Here is an 18,031-nt window from a genome sequence, read left to right as displayed (position 1 = left end):
AATAATGATCCCCCACCCAAAGTTCCATTATTTACTTTATCCAGGTCCCAGATAGCTCTACCTACTCCTGAGCTAGCAATTAAAGACAGATATTTGTATGCACAGAGCTGAGCTACACAAATACCATTACTAGTAAGGGATGAACAGTTTTTAGCTGCTCTAACACACACAATATTTGAAGGACGTGATTTAATATAAAATGACAAACTTGGGATTCTCAGCAAGGAACCATTGTCTGCTGGGTTGTGGGTTCCCCAGGGGCATTGGTCTTGAACAATCATTTCCTATTAGGTTGCATGAAAGAAATATGAAATGCTAATGACTGTTAGCCATGCACAGCAAGGGGCAGAGGGCTTTCTCTCACTGCGATGGTATTCTTAAGGAGGAGTCTTCCTCAAGCACCCTTCTTCTCACTGTGGCCCTGCCCAGGGACAGGATAGAACTACGCTAATCCTACACCTTTCACTAAAGCATCTGGGGAGCCTGGAATGTTGAGCTCCATCCTGGTGGGCAAGGAGAAGGAAATTGGACAAGTCCCTGAAACTTCCTTTAGCTTCCAGGCACATGCACATTTGGCATTTGAATTTTATAGATTTTTTTTTTTTTTTGTCTTTTTAGGGCCACACCCGAAGCATATGGAGGTTCCCAGACTAGGGGTCTAATCGGAGCTGTTGCTGCTGGCCTATACCACAGCCACAGCAATGCCAGATCCAAGCCACATTTGTGACCTACACCACAGCTCACGGCAACACTGGATCCTTAACCCACTGAGAGAGGCCAGGGATGGAACCCGCAACCTCAGGGTTCCTAGTCAGATTCGTTTCTGCTACACCACAATGGGAACTCCAAATTTTATAGTTCATTTTGAATCAATGAATGAATTGTTCTCTTGGGACAAAATAAACACTAAGTACAGAAAAGGCCTTGCTTGAAAGAACTTGCCTGTGATGCAGTTAGTTACCCCACTTCCTGTGAACCCTGCAGCTCCCTGTGACCCCATGTCTCTGCTTCCAGCCTTATCCTGTACCCTGTCCTAGCGCTACTCCAGCAAGCCATTCTGCTAGGTGGCTCCCTGGTTCCTCAAACTGCTACTGCGCTGTGATGATAACAGGTAAACATACCAGTCACTTCTTAAGTTGATATGGACAAGTGGTCAAGATCATCAATAAAATACTTCAGTAAGTGCAATTTTTTAGCAGGTATAACAAGCAATGGTTAAAGTCTTGTATTTCATAGAAAATGACTTACCTTCCTTTACATCTTTTACCCAAACCTAAGGCAGCTGAAATTAAAGAATCACATAGATATACACACTCATGCTCTGCAATCTTGGAATTATTAAACAATGATAATATAGCAATAAAAATAAACATTAAATACAGACAAATGAGCAAAATGTAACTTTTATTGGTTCTATATAATAACAACTAATGAATGAAGTTCTATTACGTTTTATGCCAGGGTGGATTATGAGAAAATGCTCCTGGCTTTACGTCACAGGGTTACAGAGATTAAAAAAAAAAAAAAGACTTCAAATCGAAAGTGACTGTTGAAATGAGAAAAACAGGGAGAATAAGTATGTAATGTAAGCACTCCTCGGAAGCAGTTTCGTGGAAAGTGACCAGTGAAATACGAGGAGGAGTGGAGATGGTCTCAAAAGGCTCCTGGAACCCAACTTCAGAGCCTGGAGGACTGAGTGGGCGCCAATGCCCTTCCAGCTGCCCCCTTCTCTCCCCGGCACACTCACCCAATGGCCAGAAAAGGGCAGCGGAATCTGGACTTGACATCCAGGGCCCAAAGGTACCAGAATGAGCACCAGCATTTCTGCCTCCCAGCTTTGTGGTTTGACCCCAGCAGAATCAGTGGGTTAGAGAAGAGAAGACAGACTGGGCTGCAACAGCACTTCATTCTACTAAGGGTGCAGAACTGGCCATCCAGAGACCAGCAACCCTTCCAGCCCAGGATTCTGGGAGGCTAGCAAGGGGCCTTAGAAGGAAGCAACCCTTGACTGTGGCCTATTTACCAGGCACTCAAAATTAAAAGTTCAAATTCACTACCAGAATTTGGGAATTGGGGGTGGTGTTTGGCAAATGGACCTTCATTTTCCAAGTAAAGGTTGAAATTGCTACCACTTTAAATGAATCTCTTTGAATTCATTCATTCAGGTCGGTAGCATAAATAAAAAACCTGTCCATAGTGCCACAGGGTCACCTGTACCTGTAAAGCAAATGGGATGCTGAGGGATGTGTGAAAAGAGAGGCTGCTCATCAAGGGGAAAGAGCAAGGTCACCTGAGGTCCCCTCACAGAGGGATGGACCCATCAATCCTAAAGGACCCAATATCCCAAGAGGTCCACCTTTTCTCACTGGGCCTGTGACAACTAGGAAGATCTTGATAGGTATGTTTAGGGCAAGAAATAGTTCAGAACCTCCTGAAAGGGGAGAAGAGGTCCAGGGTCAGAAGGTCAGCACTGGAGGAGGTAAGAATACAGACCCGGGGACTCATAGTCTGATTACAGGCTCCATTGATTTTTTTTGGTTTTCCTTCTTGCCTCTTCTATGGTCCATAAAAACTCCTTTAAAGGTTCATTAGGGCTTAAGCTACAACACAACAGTAATGATGTGAGATGGGGGAATGTTCAGATGTGGCTCTCTGGCCTGTGACAAACCTAGGAGCAACTGCCTAGTGCCTGAGCTCCCAACTCCCTACATGTGAGTGAGCCCCCGCCTACTCCAGAGGTCTCCCACAGTCCTCATCCACAGGCCTCAGACAAAACCAGAAAGATTCCATTTTAGACCGATTGCCAAGTGAATTCACCCAGCTTTGAAAAATATCGGCCTGCAACAACCCAGGGTGAGAGATGCTCCAAAACAGCTCATTTACAGTGATAACCAGGTCAGTCTTGACTTCTCCAATCTCCCCGTCTCACAACCCTGAGAGCCAGCTATTCCACCTTCCTGAGAATCCCAGACGGGGCCTGGCAAGCCAGTGGGGCCCTGGGACAGGCCACAGACATCTGCAGCAAGAGAGTAGGTTAGATGCAGGGAGGACTGCTTTGCCAGAAACATCCTCACCAGCCTCGTGGAAAGGACGTCTGAGGGTCCTCTTTCCTTGGGCCAACTTTGACAGTGGGTGCCATCCACTGGTGTGTGGAGGGCTGAGTTCCTTTGTAGTCCCCACACACAGGAGAGGAGGCCAAGAGAGAATGAAGCGACACTGGCCCTAGAATCAGGCGGCCCCCAGCTCTGGGGAACTGTCTTCACATTTAGCTCAGAAAGTTAGGGAGGCTGTACTCATTCCTAACTCAAGCGTTATTAAAATGCTTACAAAAGAACTGTTTTTCCCTACTGTCGGGTAGGAAAGCCACTAAGCTGCCTTCCTATGACTAAGAATGCAACTGCCCAACTCCCTTTCCCCTTCGTCAGAGGAACACTAGGAGCCAACATTTTTGCAGAAATGAGACTTTGAGCCAGTTTCCAAAATTAAAAGATAGCAAAATGCCATGCAGTTGATTTTTAGGTTTCAGAGCTATATTTTAAAACTAAAATCAGAGGGAAAATGAAGATTTTGAAGGTCGTGATGAAAATGAAATGAATGTAAATGAAGTCACTTGGGTGCTTTTTAAAGATGCTGTATTTCATTTAAATAATTCAGATAAGGAAATTGTCTTGAATCTGCTTTCCCATTTGTTCAGCATTTCAGTTAGCTAGACACACTGGGTCCCATTTCACATACAGAAACAGAGCATCTTTAAAGTTAGAAAAATCAGTATAGCTTACTTTACCGAAAATTCACGATCAAAATGGTGCATGCTCTACTGAAAACGGCAAAGAGAGAAAGAGAGGGGACACAAGTCATTATTCAGATTTTAGTGTAATTTAATCAAATAGAGACAGTAAAATATTAGTCTGAATCACATGCTGATTATTCTCACTGTAAAACTCAGATATACTTAAGCACCAGAAGCACTGTTTGTAAACACAATTGTGACTGTTTTAGAACATGGCAAACATACTGAGTAACCAATGAGTCACTTTCCGCTGCCTTCTTTCTCTTCTTTTTTCTGAGCCAGTTAGATACTATTTCTAGTTATTTACAAGAACAACACTCACTTTAGAAGATCCATCAAGGTTTTTTCTATCCTGAAAAGTGGAATGGATACTGGGAGTGTTCCTAGTTCTATTAGTAAATAAGGATAACTTATCAAGAGGGGAGAAAAATTAGAACTCACCACTTTTCAAGCACATCTTCTATAGTCTAAAATGCAGACCTGTCTTTTTAAAGTCAGGAAGAGCAAGAGCACAGGGAAGGAATGCCCCCACCCCCCAGCCCCTCCCTGCAAGGCGCTGGTGTTTAAAGGCTGAATAGCACACTGAGTTAGCATTAGCTTACTTAAGGCTACAAACCCTCCCCCCCGACCCCCACCATGGTCTTCTTTTTAACTGCTAGATTCCAAGTTAACTGGGAATCCCATCCTCTGGGGAGGGGCTGGGCAGCTGACCACTGACCAGGGGCAGCTCTGGGAGGATGCTGGGGACATGGCTGGCCCCACCCAACCCCCAGCAGCTGATGCCCATGAAGAGGAGCTCATATACTCCTTGGAAGCCAGGAGGAGGGCTGTGAGCTGGCAGGAGAGCAGAACCAACATGCTGTTCTGAGAAGTACTATGGGGCAGAACTGTTTATCTGAAACATGGTGACCCCTTTGTGTTTGTGTGATTACAAGGAAAAGAGGTAATTTCTGTGGCCAGAGACCTCAATTTTGAGCCTAAAATGGGTTTTAGACTTTGACCTGGTTAGATAAATTCTGGAATCTCCAGCATCTAAGTGAACTCATCTCTGTTCTTATGCCTTATTCTTTTTTCCCCCCAATTTTTTTAAACTGAAGTATGGTTGATATACAATATTATATAGGTACAGGTATACAATAGGATTCACCATTTTTAAAAGGTTATACTCCATTTATAGTTATTATGAGATACTGGCTATATTCCCTGTGTTGTACCATCCTAGTAATTTATTTTATATACGACAGTTTGCGCTTTAATTATTCTTAACGCTCCTTCCTGTCACTCTGAGCCCCCAAGGCCATGTTTTCTCTATTCCAGCTCTCCAGATATCCAATGCCCCTTTCTCTCCACTCATTCTCACAGACAAGTTTTCTGCAAACTTCCAGCTCTCTCACTTCAAAATTATTGCTTAAAATTATAAACTGCAAGCAAGAAGGGGTAGAATTCTCTTGTAGTGCATTCACTGCTTATTACTTGATAGTACTTTACTGCTTATAAAACCCTGTTGTGTACACTGTCTACCTCATAAAGACCGGGAATTCTTTTATTTTTATTTTTAAAATTTTGTTTATATTATTATTTGTTTTTTGGCCATGCCTGTGGCATGTGGAAGTTTCCATGCCAGGGACAGGACCCGAGCCACAGCATCAATAATGCTAAATCCTAACCCACTAGGCCACCAGAGAACTCTAGGAATTCTTTTATTTATTTTTTACTGTTTTGTCTTTTTGCCATTTCTAGGGCCGCTCCTGCGGCATATTGGAGGTTCCCAGGCTGGAGGTCGAATCAGAGCTGTAGCTGCCGGCCTACACCAGAGCCACAGCAATGCAGGATCCGAGCTGCATCTGCAACCTACACCACAGCTCATGGCAATGCCAGATCCTTAACCCACTGAGCAAGGCCAGGGATTGAACCTGAAACCTCATGGTTCTTAGTCGGATTCGCTAATCACTGAGCCACAAAAAGAACTCCTAGGAATTCTTTTAAACAATAGTTTCAAAAAATGGAAATGATATGTCCAAAGTCACAGTTGGAAAGTGAGGGAGCTATGCCCCAAGCCCAGGGTTTCTGATTCTTCCTACAGGGATCTTTTCTTTTCCTATTTTTTTTTTTTTTTTAAGACCACAACTGTGGCATGTGAAAGATCCCAGGCTAAGGGTCAAGCCTATGCCACAGCCCCAGCAACGCCAGATCGGAGCTGAGTCTGCAACCTACACCGCAGCTCAGGGCAACGCCGGATCCTTTCACCCACTGAGTGAGGCCAGGGATTGAACCATATCCTCAGTGATCCTAGTCGGATTCTTAACTAGCTAAGCCACAACAGGAACTCCAGGGCTCTTTTCATGCCAGCCAAGCACAGTATTTAGCAGCACAGGCCTGCACTGCACCCAAGAGCAGGTACTCAGGAAAAACTGGACAGATAAGCAAAGACAAAATCAAGTTTGAATCCTGGTTCTAGTACCCCCACCTGTGTGACCTTGGTCAAAATACTTTAATGCCACTAGAATATCAATTTCTTTGTCTGTAAGCAAAGCTGTAAGTATAATCCATGCTCAATGGATAGGAAGGTATTCATGAGGATTAAATAAAACAGTAACTATAAATCACTTAGAATGGTACCTAGCACAAAATATGCACTCAAAAGATGTTAAATATGAGTATTAAAAATAACAACAACAATAACAATTTGGGTCTTCTGCTTACTAAGCTTTCCAGAAATACTTTTTGCAAAGCTTTAACACACACACACACATGCACAAAAGCAAGGCAACAGGTGTGTGTTTCCCAAGGGAGGACAGGAGCAAATATTTGTGTGTGTAAATTAGGACCTTCTAAACCATTCAGCTCTATGACTACAGAGTGTAAACACTAGTTGATGACACCGACCATGAAATATGTTGGGAAAAAGTATTTGAAAGAATGACCTTCTAGAGACAGGAAACATAAACATAGCAGAAAAGAAAGTGCTAGGAATGTTCTTGCTGGGGAAAAAAAAAAAAAAAAAAAAAGAGTTTTAAGGAATCCCATTGTACTCGATGGAACCACCAGTAGACTTAGGGAAATGATACTTCTCCCATCAATTTGGTAAAGATTTCAAAAAAAGGCCCCACGGCAGGGAGGTACAGTAAAAATCAAGAGAGGTCCTAGTCCCTACACAAAAGCTGGAAAGGGCTCATGAGAGTAAGACCCCTTCTCTTAGAAAGGAGTCACTTCTGCCTCAACTGAAAATAACTGAGTTTAAGACCACCCTCGGCTACCATATGAACGTGCTTAAAATCAATGCTTCAGTAAGAAAGGCAATGCTGTCTAACTAAACTTGCCTAAGTTGATCTATTGCTGAGAAAACTGCCAAAGGGCAGCGTCCACAGTGGGTTTAGAAGATGTTTTATGAGAAGGAAATTTTTTGTCTTTTAAAAATTTTTTAGCTGTGCCTGAGGCATGCGGAAGTTCCTGGGCTAAGGAACGAACCCACGCCACAGCAGTGACAACACTGAATCCTTAACCTCTAGGCCACTAGGGAACTCTCCTTTTGCCTTTTACAGAGGAAGTAACCAAAATCCAGACACGGAAAGTGACTCATTCAAGGTTTCCCAGTAACTAACAGTGTACTGAGAGCTTACTGTATACCAGGTGCTATTCTAACCCCATAGGCAGGAAACTCTCTGGATCCTCTTAATAAATCGACTAGGCAGGTACTATAATAAATAGTATAAAGGATAATAAAAGTATAAAATCCTCATTAACCGATGAGAAACCTAAAGCCCAGAGAGGTCAAGTGTCTTATCCAAGGTCCCAGAATCCTTGGGTGGTGACCCTCAAGTTTAGATTCCCCAAGCCTCCCAGATTAACTTGTGTTTGACATAACTACCTTTAGCAGGAATTCCTTTTTTTTTTTTCTTTTCTTTTTTTTAGGGCTGCATCTGCAGCATATGGAAGTTCCCAGGCTAGGGGTTGAATTGGAGCTGCAGCTTCCTGTCTGCACCACAGCCATAGCAACACTGGATCCAAGTCCCATCTGCGACCTACACTGCAGCTGTGGCAATGCCAGATCCTTAACCCACCGAGCGAGGCCAATGATCTCTCACGGACACTATGTCAGGTTCTTAACCCACTGATCCACAATGGGAACTCTAGGAATTCCTTTTTAATACTAGCCCTTAAAAATGAAGAATTTTTCTTCCTTTCTTGAGAAAACTGCATTTTATCAAAAAGCTGAAAGACATTATCCTTGACCTAGTTCTCAGATAAATCATAAATCTGGCCTAGAAGTAAAAGACATAAACTGGAGTAAGTGTGATTGCAGCAAAAAGATGGGCAGTGGGCAGAGAAGTGGAAAGAAAGATGAGCCCAATGAGAAGCCCAGCCTCCTGTCTTGGGGAGGAAGGACCAGTCTAAGCAGGGGCTGCCTGGCCAGAAGTTGCCACTCCTAGGTGGACAGCCTTGCCATTACCCACCAGAGACCTTGAGGGCAGAGCAGGTTCAAGCAAATCTACCCAGAAAGATTTAGCGAGCCTCTGCTATGGGTACACCTGATCCTAGCTCCCTGTTGCCTTGTACAGAAGTTCAAGATGTTGCTTGGTTGGTGGACTAGTTTTTTGGGTGGAGATTCCCTATTTAGGAAGGGAACTATTAAGAGAAAAAATTACTGTGTTTGGACCCGGAGGAAAGTGTTTGTTCAAATCGTATCTATCATTTTGGAGCTCCTGGGAGGTGCAGGCAATGTGACTCCACGCAGGCTGGGGTCTTGTTTGTTTGCTCATCTCTGGGGTCCAGGACTTAGCACAGTGCCAGGCACACGGTAGGCTCTCAATGAATGCATTTTGAGTAGATGAATCAATAAACTCACTGTGGGTAACCCATTTAGGGCCCAAAATGGTAAGTTGACATGCAAATGCTAGCTGTTTTGTTTTTGTTTTTGTTTTGCTTTTTAGGGCTGCACGTGCAGCATATGGAAGTTCCCAGGTAAGGGGTCAAATAGGAGCTATAAATGCCGGCCTACACCACAGCCACAGCAATTCGGGATTCGAGCCGCATCTGCAACATACACCAAAGCTCACAACAATGCCAGATCCTTAATCCACTGAGTGAGGCCAGGAATCGAGCCTGCATCCTCATGGATCCTAGTTAGGTTTATTAACTGCTGAGCCACAAAAGGAACTCCTAGCTGGTGTGTGTGCGTGTGCATGTGCGTGTGCGTGCTGTTTTAATTTTTAAGAGCTGCACTACAATAAATGCCCAGCAGAGGTCAGAAAACAGTCTCTGGGGCTGAGTCAATAATTTCAGCAACAAAATATTAAAGGAGATAAAGGAAAAGAGGGAGCCAGTATTTGCTGGGTACCACTCATCTCTGCCAGGCCTCGTGCCTGAGGCCTCACATGTTTCCCTGTGAATCCTTACAACTGTCCTTCAGGATAGAGAACTATCCCCCAGCTGCTCCCTCTCACCTCAGATGAAATTTTTTCTAACAATTACTCTAATTATGAAAGATTCCTCTTTTTCTTCTCATTCTAAAAGTTACCTCATCTCATGCAAACTTGCTACTGTTTGAAATACCTCCCACTGGGACCTCAGGTAAATTAGAGGATTCACGAAAACTAATCCCAATAGTCAGAGTTCCCCAAGGCATTTAAAACTGAGAAGTGGCAGGTAACTTCCTGGGACCACATGGAATGTACACAGTGAGGTACTCTGCACTGCCAGACAGACACCTTGTGTGTTAGAGTCTGTGGATTCTTCCTTAATTATGTCTAAGTGGTGTGAAATTAATATCCTATCTTCTAGAAAATGGCTCAACATCATCTGGGCAGTGGCTCTTGAGAAATTTCTAATCAGCCTATACAGGTCACCTCTACAAAAGATAGAGAAATCTATTTTCTGTCCTAATCAATATTTGGGGGCTTTCCTATAAAACCTGCTGGCAAAGTCAGACGGGAAACAGAATATTACCCCCAAGAGCCAGGTACTTTGCTATCAGAACAGGTCCTGGCCCCAGAACACTCCACAGAGAACCACTAGTAAGCAGCCTCAGCCAACAAGGAGACCCATCAGCTGGATGCAAGGCCTTCAGACCAGTCCCCTTACACATGTTTGTCGTTTGGGCGAAGGTAAGTTAGAAGCATCTGAGAGCAGTTAGTAATGCTCTTGGTAGCGCTTGGGCACCACTGCAAGCCTTAATGACTATGGTGTCATCTTCTCATAAATCAACCCCAGCCAAGGACTCTCCCTTCAGAGAGCAGCAGCAACTCCTTCAGGCACAGACAAAGGCTCCGAGCAGCAGAAGCAGCCCCTGAGACAGCCAGACATCTGGTTCACTTAAGAAGGGGAAGGAGGTACTGACACCCAGATGGGTTTTGATGGGGCTTGCAAAATGGTTAGGAGAGAGGTATTAGTTTAAAAAGGAAAGAAGTGGCATGAGGCCACTCTACAGAATTAGAGATTATTTTTATAATACTTTTTTACATTTTTTCAAACAAAACTTCTAGTATCTGATTCACAAAGGTGAAACAAAATATTCAGATGATTAAATACAGAGCACAAATTATTAGGAAATCAGAAGCTCGGTGGGGATTTCACTCCTATACCTGGGCATTTCACCCATTTTGCTCCGTGGCAAACCGACATTATGGCTGGGCTCCCTGAGGAGACAGTCCTGGCAGGACAGGGGCCCTGGTGGCAGCACGACTGTTTTGTTCAGCTGAACATGTACAAAGACAAGCTCAATCTAAGGAGCCCTGCATGTGGCTTTTCAGGAGAGAGAGCCAGCTGGAGTAGGGGTGCTGAGTGGCCCTGAAACCAACTATTCCTCTTCCCATGAAATCCAAGTTGGAAACCCAGACACTCTGCTCTCCCAAATGACACTGCTCATTTGCACTCACAAGGATTTCTCTGAAGTGTTTGGACCAAGATGAGAAAAGAAATATCTCCACCTCTCTCCCCGTTGGTGGAGAAGGGGAAGAAGGGAGGTCACTCTGCCTCCATCACTAACCTGCTGTAGAGGGTGGTGTTGGCGATGACGGGGATGTAAGAGGTGAGCTGGCCCCAGATCCTGCTAAGAGAAAACAAAGAAAAACCCTCATGGGGACCAAAGAAAGACACTTGGAATTTGGCCTGGACTGGGACCCACTACCATGACTCAGACCCACCACTGTCTGAGAATCTGCACTTGGCTTAGTCTGTAGGCCTTGTGGTAAAAGATGAGGTGGAACAGAGAATTCAGGGACTCGACCCAGTGACCACAGACTTCCAGCACAGTGCAGGGCTTCCTTCCCCAGGCCTCGTTGCATCCTGCTGCTCTCCACAGCCTGCCTGGTATGAAGCCAACTTTGCACAATCCAACGGCTTAAGCAATTGGGTGCAATACCTCTTAGGTTCAGGGACCCAACCCCTGACTTGGATAATGAATGACAAATGACCATGCCACCACAGTACAAGTGACAGAGGAGTGCAGAGCAGTCTGATGAAAGCCTCTCCAAAGGAAGCAAGAGTTCCCACTGCACCCACTCAGCAACAGTCTCTGCAAAAGGTCCGTTTTACCAGTTGGCACACTCAGTTAGACAAGATCAGCCTATTCAGTTTGTGGATTTCCCAGGCCTTTTCTTACCTGAAACTCAGTAAATATCCTTATTTACCTTAAAACAATGTGTATATTCCCACATGTTGCATGCTTTTTCTGGAACTAGTAAATGTGTTGCATTTCTTTTTTTTTTTTTTTAGGGCTACCCTATGACACAGCCACAGCAATGCCAGATCCAAGCCACATCTGCGACCTACACCATAGCTCATGGCCATGCTGGATCCTGAACCCACTAAGTGAGGCCAGGGGTCAAACCGGCATCCTCATGGATACTAGTTAGATTTGTTTCCACTGAGCCACGGTGGGAACTCCATGTGTTGTATTTCAAATATTCCCACATTCCCAGAATTTCATCCATTGCTCAGAAATCCCCAGAATACATCCTCCTGGCCTGACATGGAAGTAGCCCAATGAACAAACAGAATTTCTTACAAAAACCCCCTCCCTCACAAGGAAGTCCTATCAAAGGGTTATCAAGGCTCCTGGGAAGGCTGTGACCAGGCCATAAGAGGCCTTCCAGCACCAGCTCACCCACTATCCACAGGACATTTGGGGCATAGTATGGACACTGAGCACTGAGAGAAATGTCCCACTTAAACTGCATCTCCCTCCAAAGTATGCAATATTCTCTCACCTCTCTATAAAACATGAGAGTCTTTTTGCTGAAAAAAGAAGGTAAAATTCAACCCACCCTGATTTCATACAGCTTTATAGTGCTAACCCAGACTTTAAAGGGGAGAAGGTTTGAACTTGAGATTCCAGTGGGTCTGGTGATGACACATTTCTATCACTCTGTTTTTCTGAACTCTTTGAGGTGGTGTCTTGGAGTCCTTGGCATCCCATCTGGCTGCATCCGGCACAGAGCCTTGCAGGCAGACATAGCCTCAGGATGGTGAACACCAAGCCAGGCTTTCTCTGCTTTATAGAGAAGCAGATGATGGACAGAGTGTCTGCCAGTGTGACATGCTGGTTGGAGACATGCGTCTTAACCTAATGATGACAATGACTGGCCCACATCCATCCCACCAACCAGGGAGAAAACAGAGTTCCAATTCTGAAATGACCTGCCAGGCACTCTTCCTCTCCCAGCCTCCATCTCCAGGAACCTGCCCTGTCCTCACAGGGACCTCCGGCCTGGAGCCTCCCCTCCTTCTCTTCCTTGCTAGCTGCCCCCAAGCCCTTCTCTGACTTGACCCTCCAAGCAGTGGTGTTGGCATGACTATTACCCTCCTTCTGGAATCTATGATCTTCTCCCAACCCAACTCTTCTAACTTCAGCTCTACCCACACTGCCTCTACTCTCTGGCTGCAGCTAGTCCAACCTTTAGGTCTCAGGTACCCCGCACACTTCTCCTCTTGCCCTTGGCCCACATGCTCCTCATTGGCTTCTCTGAAAAGACCGAAGGAGGCAAGGGCTTTGACCACCCTCAGCCTCCTCCCTTTCCTTCCACTTTTAACTGTCTCTGCCACTTGCCATACCCTCTTGGCTCCTGACTCCACGAAGAGAAGGAGTGGGCTTCCTCCAAGGGGGAGACTGACAGCTGGGCTCCTGATGCTAACCCCCTGCCCTCTAGCCCCCTCCCCCAACTCTCTCATTGTATCTTCAGCATCTCCCTCTCTACTACGTCCTTATCCTGCCTACACATACACGCAGCTATCCCTCAGCCTAAAACACCTCCCCTTCCTTTGACCCTCCAGGCTAAGCCGAAGCTTGCCCTGTTAGGATGAAACCTCCCTTCTCTGGGTGGAACTCCACTTCACTGAAAGAGCCCAAGGGATCGTTTGATCTGATTTCCAGAGATGGGGATATTAAGGCCCAAAGCCAGCAGGGCTGATGAGAAGCAGCCAGGAGTGAAGGTGAGGAGAGACAATTCAGGACAGTGCTCTCTGTGCCATCTTGGCCCTTCCAGGATGCTTTCTGAGATCCCTACATACTGTTGAGTTCTTTCCTTAATACAGGAGGGCATGCCATTCTGTCAAATGGGAGGGAACAGAAGGCAGGACTTAGGATCATTTTCGTTCCTACAGGCTCTTCCTGATAAACAGGGGGCCTTGCACTGTAAGTTGGGTTGGTTTTACTTCCAGGGCTGATGATCATCTTTGATTGCTCAAGCTTTGCCATTAGTGAAGACACTAGTTACCCCATAAGCTCTGGGGTCCCTTCCCCACTTATAATTTATAATGAGTTACCTGAATTATTGGAGTTGCTGTATTTTGCTGAATGTTCTTCACTATTTTCAACTGCAGATCGTTTTGACTTCTTTAAAAATAAAAGAGAGATGGGGAAGAGCAAAGAATAAATGTACAAAAGCTGGGACTTAGAATAAAAACATCTTCTAGGCACATAGTTAAATGAGCTACACACAAGGTCATACCTGGCCTCATAACTTAATACAGTGAGGAAGCCACAAGCCAAAACTAAAGAGAGAAATAAAACCAAGAATGCTGAGTTTACTATCTCAGACCAATCATTCCCCGCAATTACATTAAGGTCATAATTAGCCCAGCAAGCCAGGAAACTCTATGGTCCATTTCTCCACTGATATTATATGGCTCTTTTTCAGAAGCTGCAAACCAGTCATCTGGAAATAGTTTTTGTTTTCAAGGAGATACAGCACAAAATCTGTCATTAACTAAACATGCACCATTAACCTAGAACTTTCTTTACATATAGTCAAGAATTCAAAAGAAAGAATTCAGAGAGACACCAGGCTTACCTTTCGAGCTAAAATCTTCCTCTTTTTTCTTTCTTCTTCAGATCCGTGGTGAGACTGAGCTCTTGTCAGTCTCCGGTGCTGGTGGATCTTTAAGAGACCACAATACACCACACATGTAAGTAGAGTCTACACTAATGAAAATCTCTAACATGTTTTGCCAAATCAAATTGTGTGGCTGAAAAAGTCTTTCCTTGCTCAGCCCATCTGCCTCCAAGCTTGGGTCTGGATGTCTGGGAGAAGAGCATGCCAGTAGAAGAGCCTCCCCTTTCCCTTCAGCTCCTTCCTGCCTTTCTCCCTTTTACAGAAGATGAGTGCAATCCCTAGCACCTCAGAGCATGGAGCATGCATGCCCCTTCAACACCCAATCCACCCTGAGCAAAAGGAATGACCACACTCTGGGGACATGTTTGCTTCCCCCAGAGGCTGAGCTCCTTTAGGACAGGACTGTGATGTACTCAGCTTTCTCGCATCATTGAACCCAGAGCCTGGTCCAGAGCAAGTACACGAGAAACCTTTCTAAAATGAACACTTAGTTAAAAGAACATCACTGTCAATAGCATGGCAGAGGACGGGGACACTAAAAGATCAGAAGGCGATGAGAGGCTATTAGCAACTTACCTGTTTCTGTTCTTCGATTAGTCTCTTTTCTATACACTCTTTGGCAATTCTCAATGCCTCTTTTAACTTTGTGGGGATCTAAAAGAAGAGAAAGCACATCCTCTCTTGAGTAAAATGGCTGGAGATTCTCTCAGGTCCTGCTCTGAGTGAAGGAACAGCTGGTTATCGAGGAGGAGGACATCTGGAATGAAATCAGTTCCAAGCTGGCCACTCGAATCCTACCCTGGCCACTTCTGGTATCCCCAACACACTCACCGCCTTAGCATTTTTTAGCAATAAATATATAAAACTAACGCATAAAGTGGTGAGCACAGCTGCCTTCCAAATTACCTTGAAAAATAAGATCAAAATTGGAGGCCTCACAGTTCGTGATCTCAAAATATAATACAAACTACAGTAATCAAAACAGTGTGACACTGGCATAAAGACAGACACAAAGACCAATGGAACAAATTGAGAGCATAGGAATTAACTCTTATGTATATGCCCAAATGATCTTCGACAACGCTGCCAAAAGCACACTGTGGGAAAAAGAGTTTCTTCAATAAACAGTGCTGGGAAAATTGGATATTTACATGCAAAAGAATGAAGCTGGACCCCACCTTATACCATATACAAAAGCTAACTCAAAACTGGATTTAAGATATAAATCTAAGCCCTTAAACTATAAAATTCCTAGAAGAAAACAGGGAGAAAGCTTCATTATAATGGATTTTGCAATAATTTCTTGTACAGGACATAAAAAGCACAGGAAACAAAAGCTAAAGTAGACAAATGGAACCACATCAAAATGAAAACTTCTCCAACAACAAAGAAACAATCAACAGAGTAAAATGGCAAAACCCACAGAATGGGAGAAAATAATTGGAAATCATATCTCTGATAAGTGATCAATATCTGGAATATACAAAAAACTCCTACATGTCAAAAATAAAAACGTAAGTTAACAAGTTAAAAAATGGACTTGTCACAAAAAGTGGATTATACCACAATAAAGCTGAATAAGAATAAAAGATCAGAAAGTCAAAGAAGGTATTCCTGTTGTGACTCAGCGGGTTAAGAACCCTAACAGTATCCAGGAGGATGCAGGTTGATCCTTGGCCTCACTCAGTGGGTTAAGGATCTGGCACTGCTGCAAGCTGAGGTGTAAGTCGCATATGAAGCTCGGATCTGGAGTTGCTGTGGCTGTGGTGTCGGCCAGTAGCTGTGGCTCTGATTCGACCCCTAGCCTGGGAACTTCCATATGCCGCAGGTGTGGCCCTAAAAAGCAAAAAATAAAATAAAATAAAATAAAATAGAAAAAAGAAAGCCAAAGAAAAAAGTGGCAAAGGACCTGATAGATATTTCTCCAATAAAGATGTACAAATGGACAACAAACATATGGAAAGATGATCATCTTAATCATCAGAGAAATAGCATATCAAACCCACAATGCGCTATCATCTCACACACATTAGGATGGTAACTATCAAAAAAACAAACCCAGAAAGTACCAAGTGTTGGTGAGGATGGAAAAAATTGGAAAGCTTGTACCCTAAGGTACAAGGCAGGAATGTAAAATAGTGCGCCAGCTATGGGAAATAGTATAGAAAATTCTCAAAAAATTTAAAAATACAATTACCATATGATCCAGCAATCCCACTTCTGGATATATATTCAAAAGAACTGAAAACAGGATATTGAAGTATACCCCATGTTCACTGCAACATTATTCATGATAGCCAAGTGACAGAAGAAGCCCAAATGTCCATCAAAATATGAATGGATAAAAAAATGTGGTATATACACACAGTGGAATATTATTCAGCCTTAAAAAGGAAAGAAATCCTATCAAATGTTTATAACATGGAGGACCCTTAAGGACATTACACTCAGTGAAATAAGTTAGTCACAAAAGGACAAATCCTATATGATTCCACTTACATGAGATATTTAGGGTAGTCAAAACCATGGAAGCAGAAAGTAGAACTGTATTTGCCAAAGGGCTGGGGGGTAGAAAAATGGGGAATTGTAGAGTTCCTGTTGTGGCTTAGCAGTAACAAACCTGACTAGTATCCATGAGGATGCGGATTTGATCGCTGCTCCTGCTCAGTGGGTTAAGGATCTGGCGTTGCCATGAGCTATGGTGTAGGTTGCAGAGGTGGCTCAGATCTGGTGTGGCTGTGGCTGTGGCATACGCCAGCAGCTGCAGCTCCGATTTGACCCCAGCCTGGGAACTTCCATATACCACATGCGTGGCCCTAAAAAGCAAAAAAAAAGAAAAAAAAAGAAAAGTGGGGCGCTATAATTAGATGGGTCTCAAGTTGCAGTTTTGCAAGAAAAAAAATTTCTAGAGATCTATGACACAAAATTGTGACTACACATCACATGACTGAGCTGAACAATTAAAAATGGTTAAGGAGATACATTTTACATGAAGCTTTTATCATAATTAAAAACAAAAAAAAAACCCATGGAGTTCCTGTCATGGCTCAGTGGTTAAGGAATCCAACTAGGAACCATGAGGTTTCAGGTTCGATCCCTGGCCTTGCTCAGTGGGTTAAGGATCTGGCGTTGCCGTGAGCTATGGTGTAGGTCGCAGACATGGTGCGGATCTGGAGTTTCTGCGGCTGTGGCATAGGCCGGTGGCTACAGCTCCGATTAGACCCCTAACCTGGGAACCTCCATATGCTGCAGGAGTGGGCTTAGAAAAGAAAAAAAGGCAAAGAGACAAAAAAAAAAAAAAAAAAAAAAAAAAAAAAAACCCCACAAAGCTTGTTGGAACACACACACACCAACTCTAATTATATTTTACTTTATTTATTTTTGCTTTTTAGGGCCACACCCTTGGCATATCGAGGTTCCCAGGCTAAGGGTCTAATCGGAGCTACAGCTGCCAGCCTACACCACAGCCACAGCAATGCCAGATCCTTAACCCACTGAATGAGGCCAGGGATTGAACCGGCAACCTCATAGTTTCCAGTTGGACTGGTTTCTGCTGCACCACAACGGGAACTCCTCTAACTATATTTTAAAACTTCAAAGGGATTGTCTCTGTGAAAGGCTTATTTTCTGAATTTCACAAGATTTTTCCTGATAGGAGATACTGTTTTTGGGGTTTTTTTTATGGCTGTAGCTGCGGCATATGGAAGTTCCCTGGCTAAGGGTCAAATTGGAGCTGTAGCTGCAGGCCTACGCCACAGCCATAGCAACAGTGGATCTGAGCTATATGTGTGACCTAAGTTGCAGATTGCAGAAATGCTGGATCCTTAACCCAGACTGAGGCCAGGGATTGACCCACATCTTCATGGACACTATGCTAGGTTCTTAACCCACTGAGCTACAATGGGTTAAG

The 18,031-nt window shown here is 44.1% G+C and overlaps 1 protein-coding gene across 18 annotated transcripts in view; it reads right to left on the bottom strand.

Annotated features, from left to right (window-relative positions):
* The window catches only part of PXK (PX domain containing serine/threonine kinase like), an 81,150-nt gene that overhangs the window by 1,568 nt on the left and 61,551 nt on the right, over nt 1-18,031 (bottom strand). For 4 of the 18 annotated variants that reach the window (XM_003132276.5, XM_021069082.1, XM_021069083.1 and 1 more), the window contains 4 exons: nt 14,698-14,775; nt 14,080-14,166; nt 13,553-13,622; nt 10,776-10,838 (listed from right to left, as the gene is read on the bottom strand). In XM_003132276.5, coding sequence (XP_003132324.1) covers nt 10,776-10,838; nt 13,553-13,622; nt 14,080-14,166; nt 14,698-14,775 — 298 coding nt within the window. Of the gene's footprint in view, nt 1-1,248; nt 1,283-3,779; nt 3,818-10,775; nt 10,839-13,552; nt 13,623-14,079; nt 14,167-14,697; nt 14,776-18,031 lie in introns of all 18 variants that reach the window. The other 14 variants (XM_005669680.3, XM_021069086.1, XM_005669678.3 and 11 more) reach the window with 12 other exon arrangements.

Source organism: Sus scrofa, chromosome 13 (genome assembly GCF_000003025.6).
Source record: "Sus scrofa isolate TJ Tabasco breed Duroc chromosome 13, Sscrofa11.1, whole genome shotgun sequence".
In the NCBI taxonomy this organism is placed as follows: Eukaryota; Metazoa; Chordata; class Mammalia; order Artiodactyla; family Suidae; genus Sus; species Sus scrofa.
This window is presented reverse-complemented; position numbering and strand designations above follow the sequence as displayed.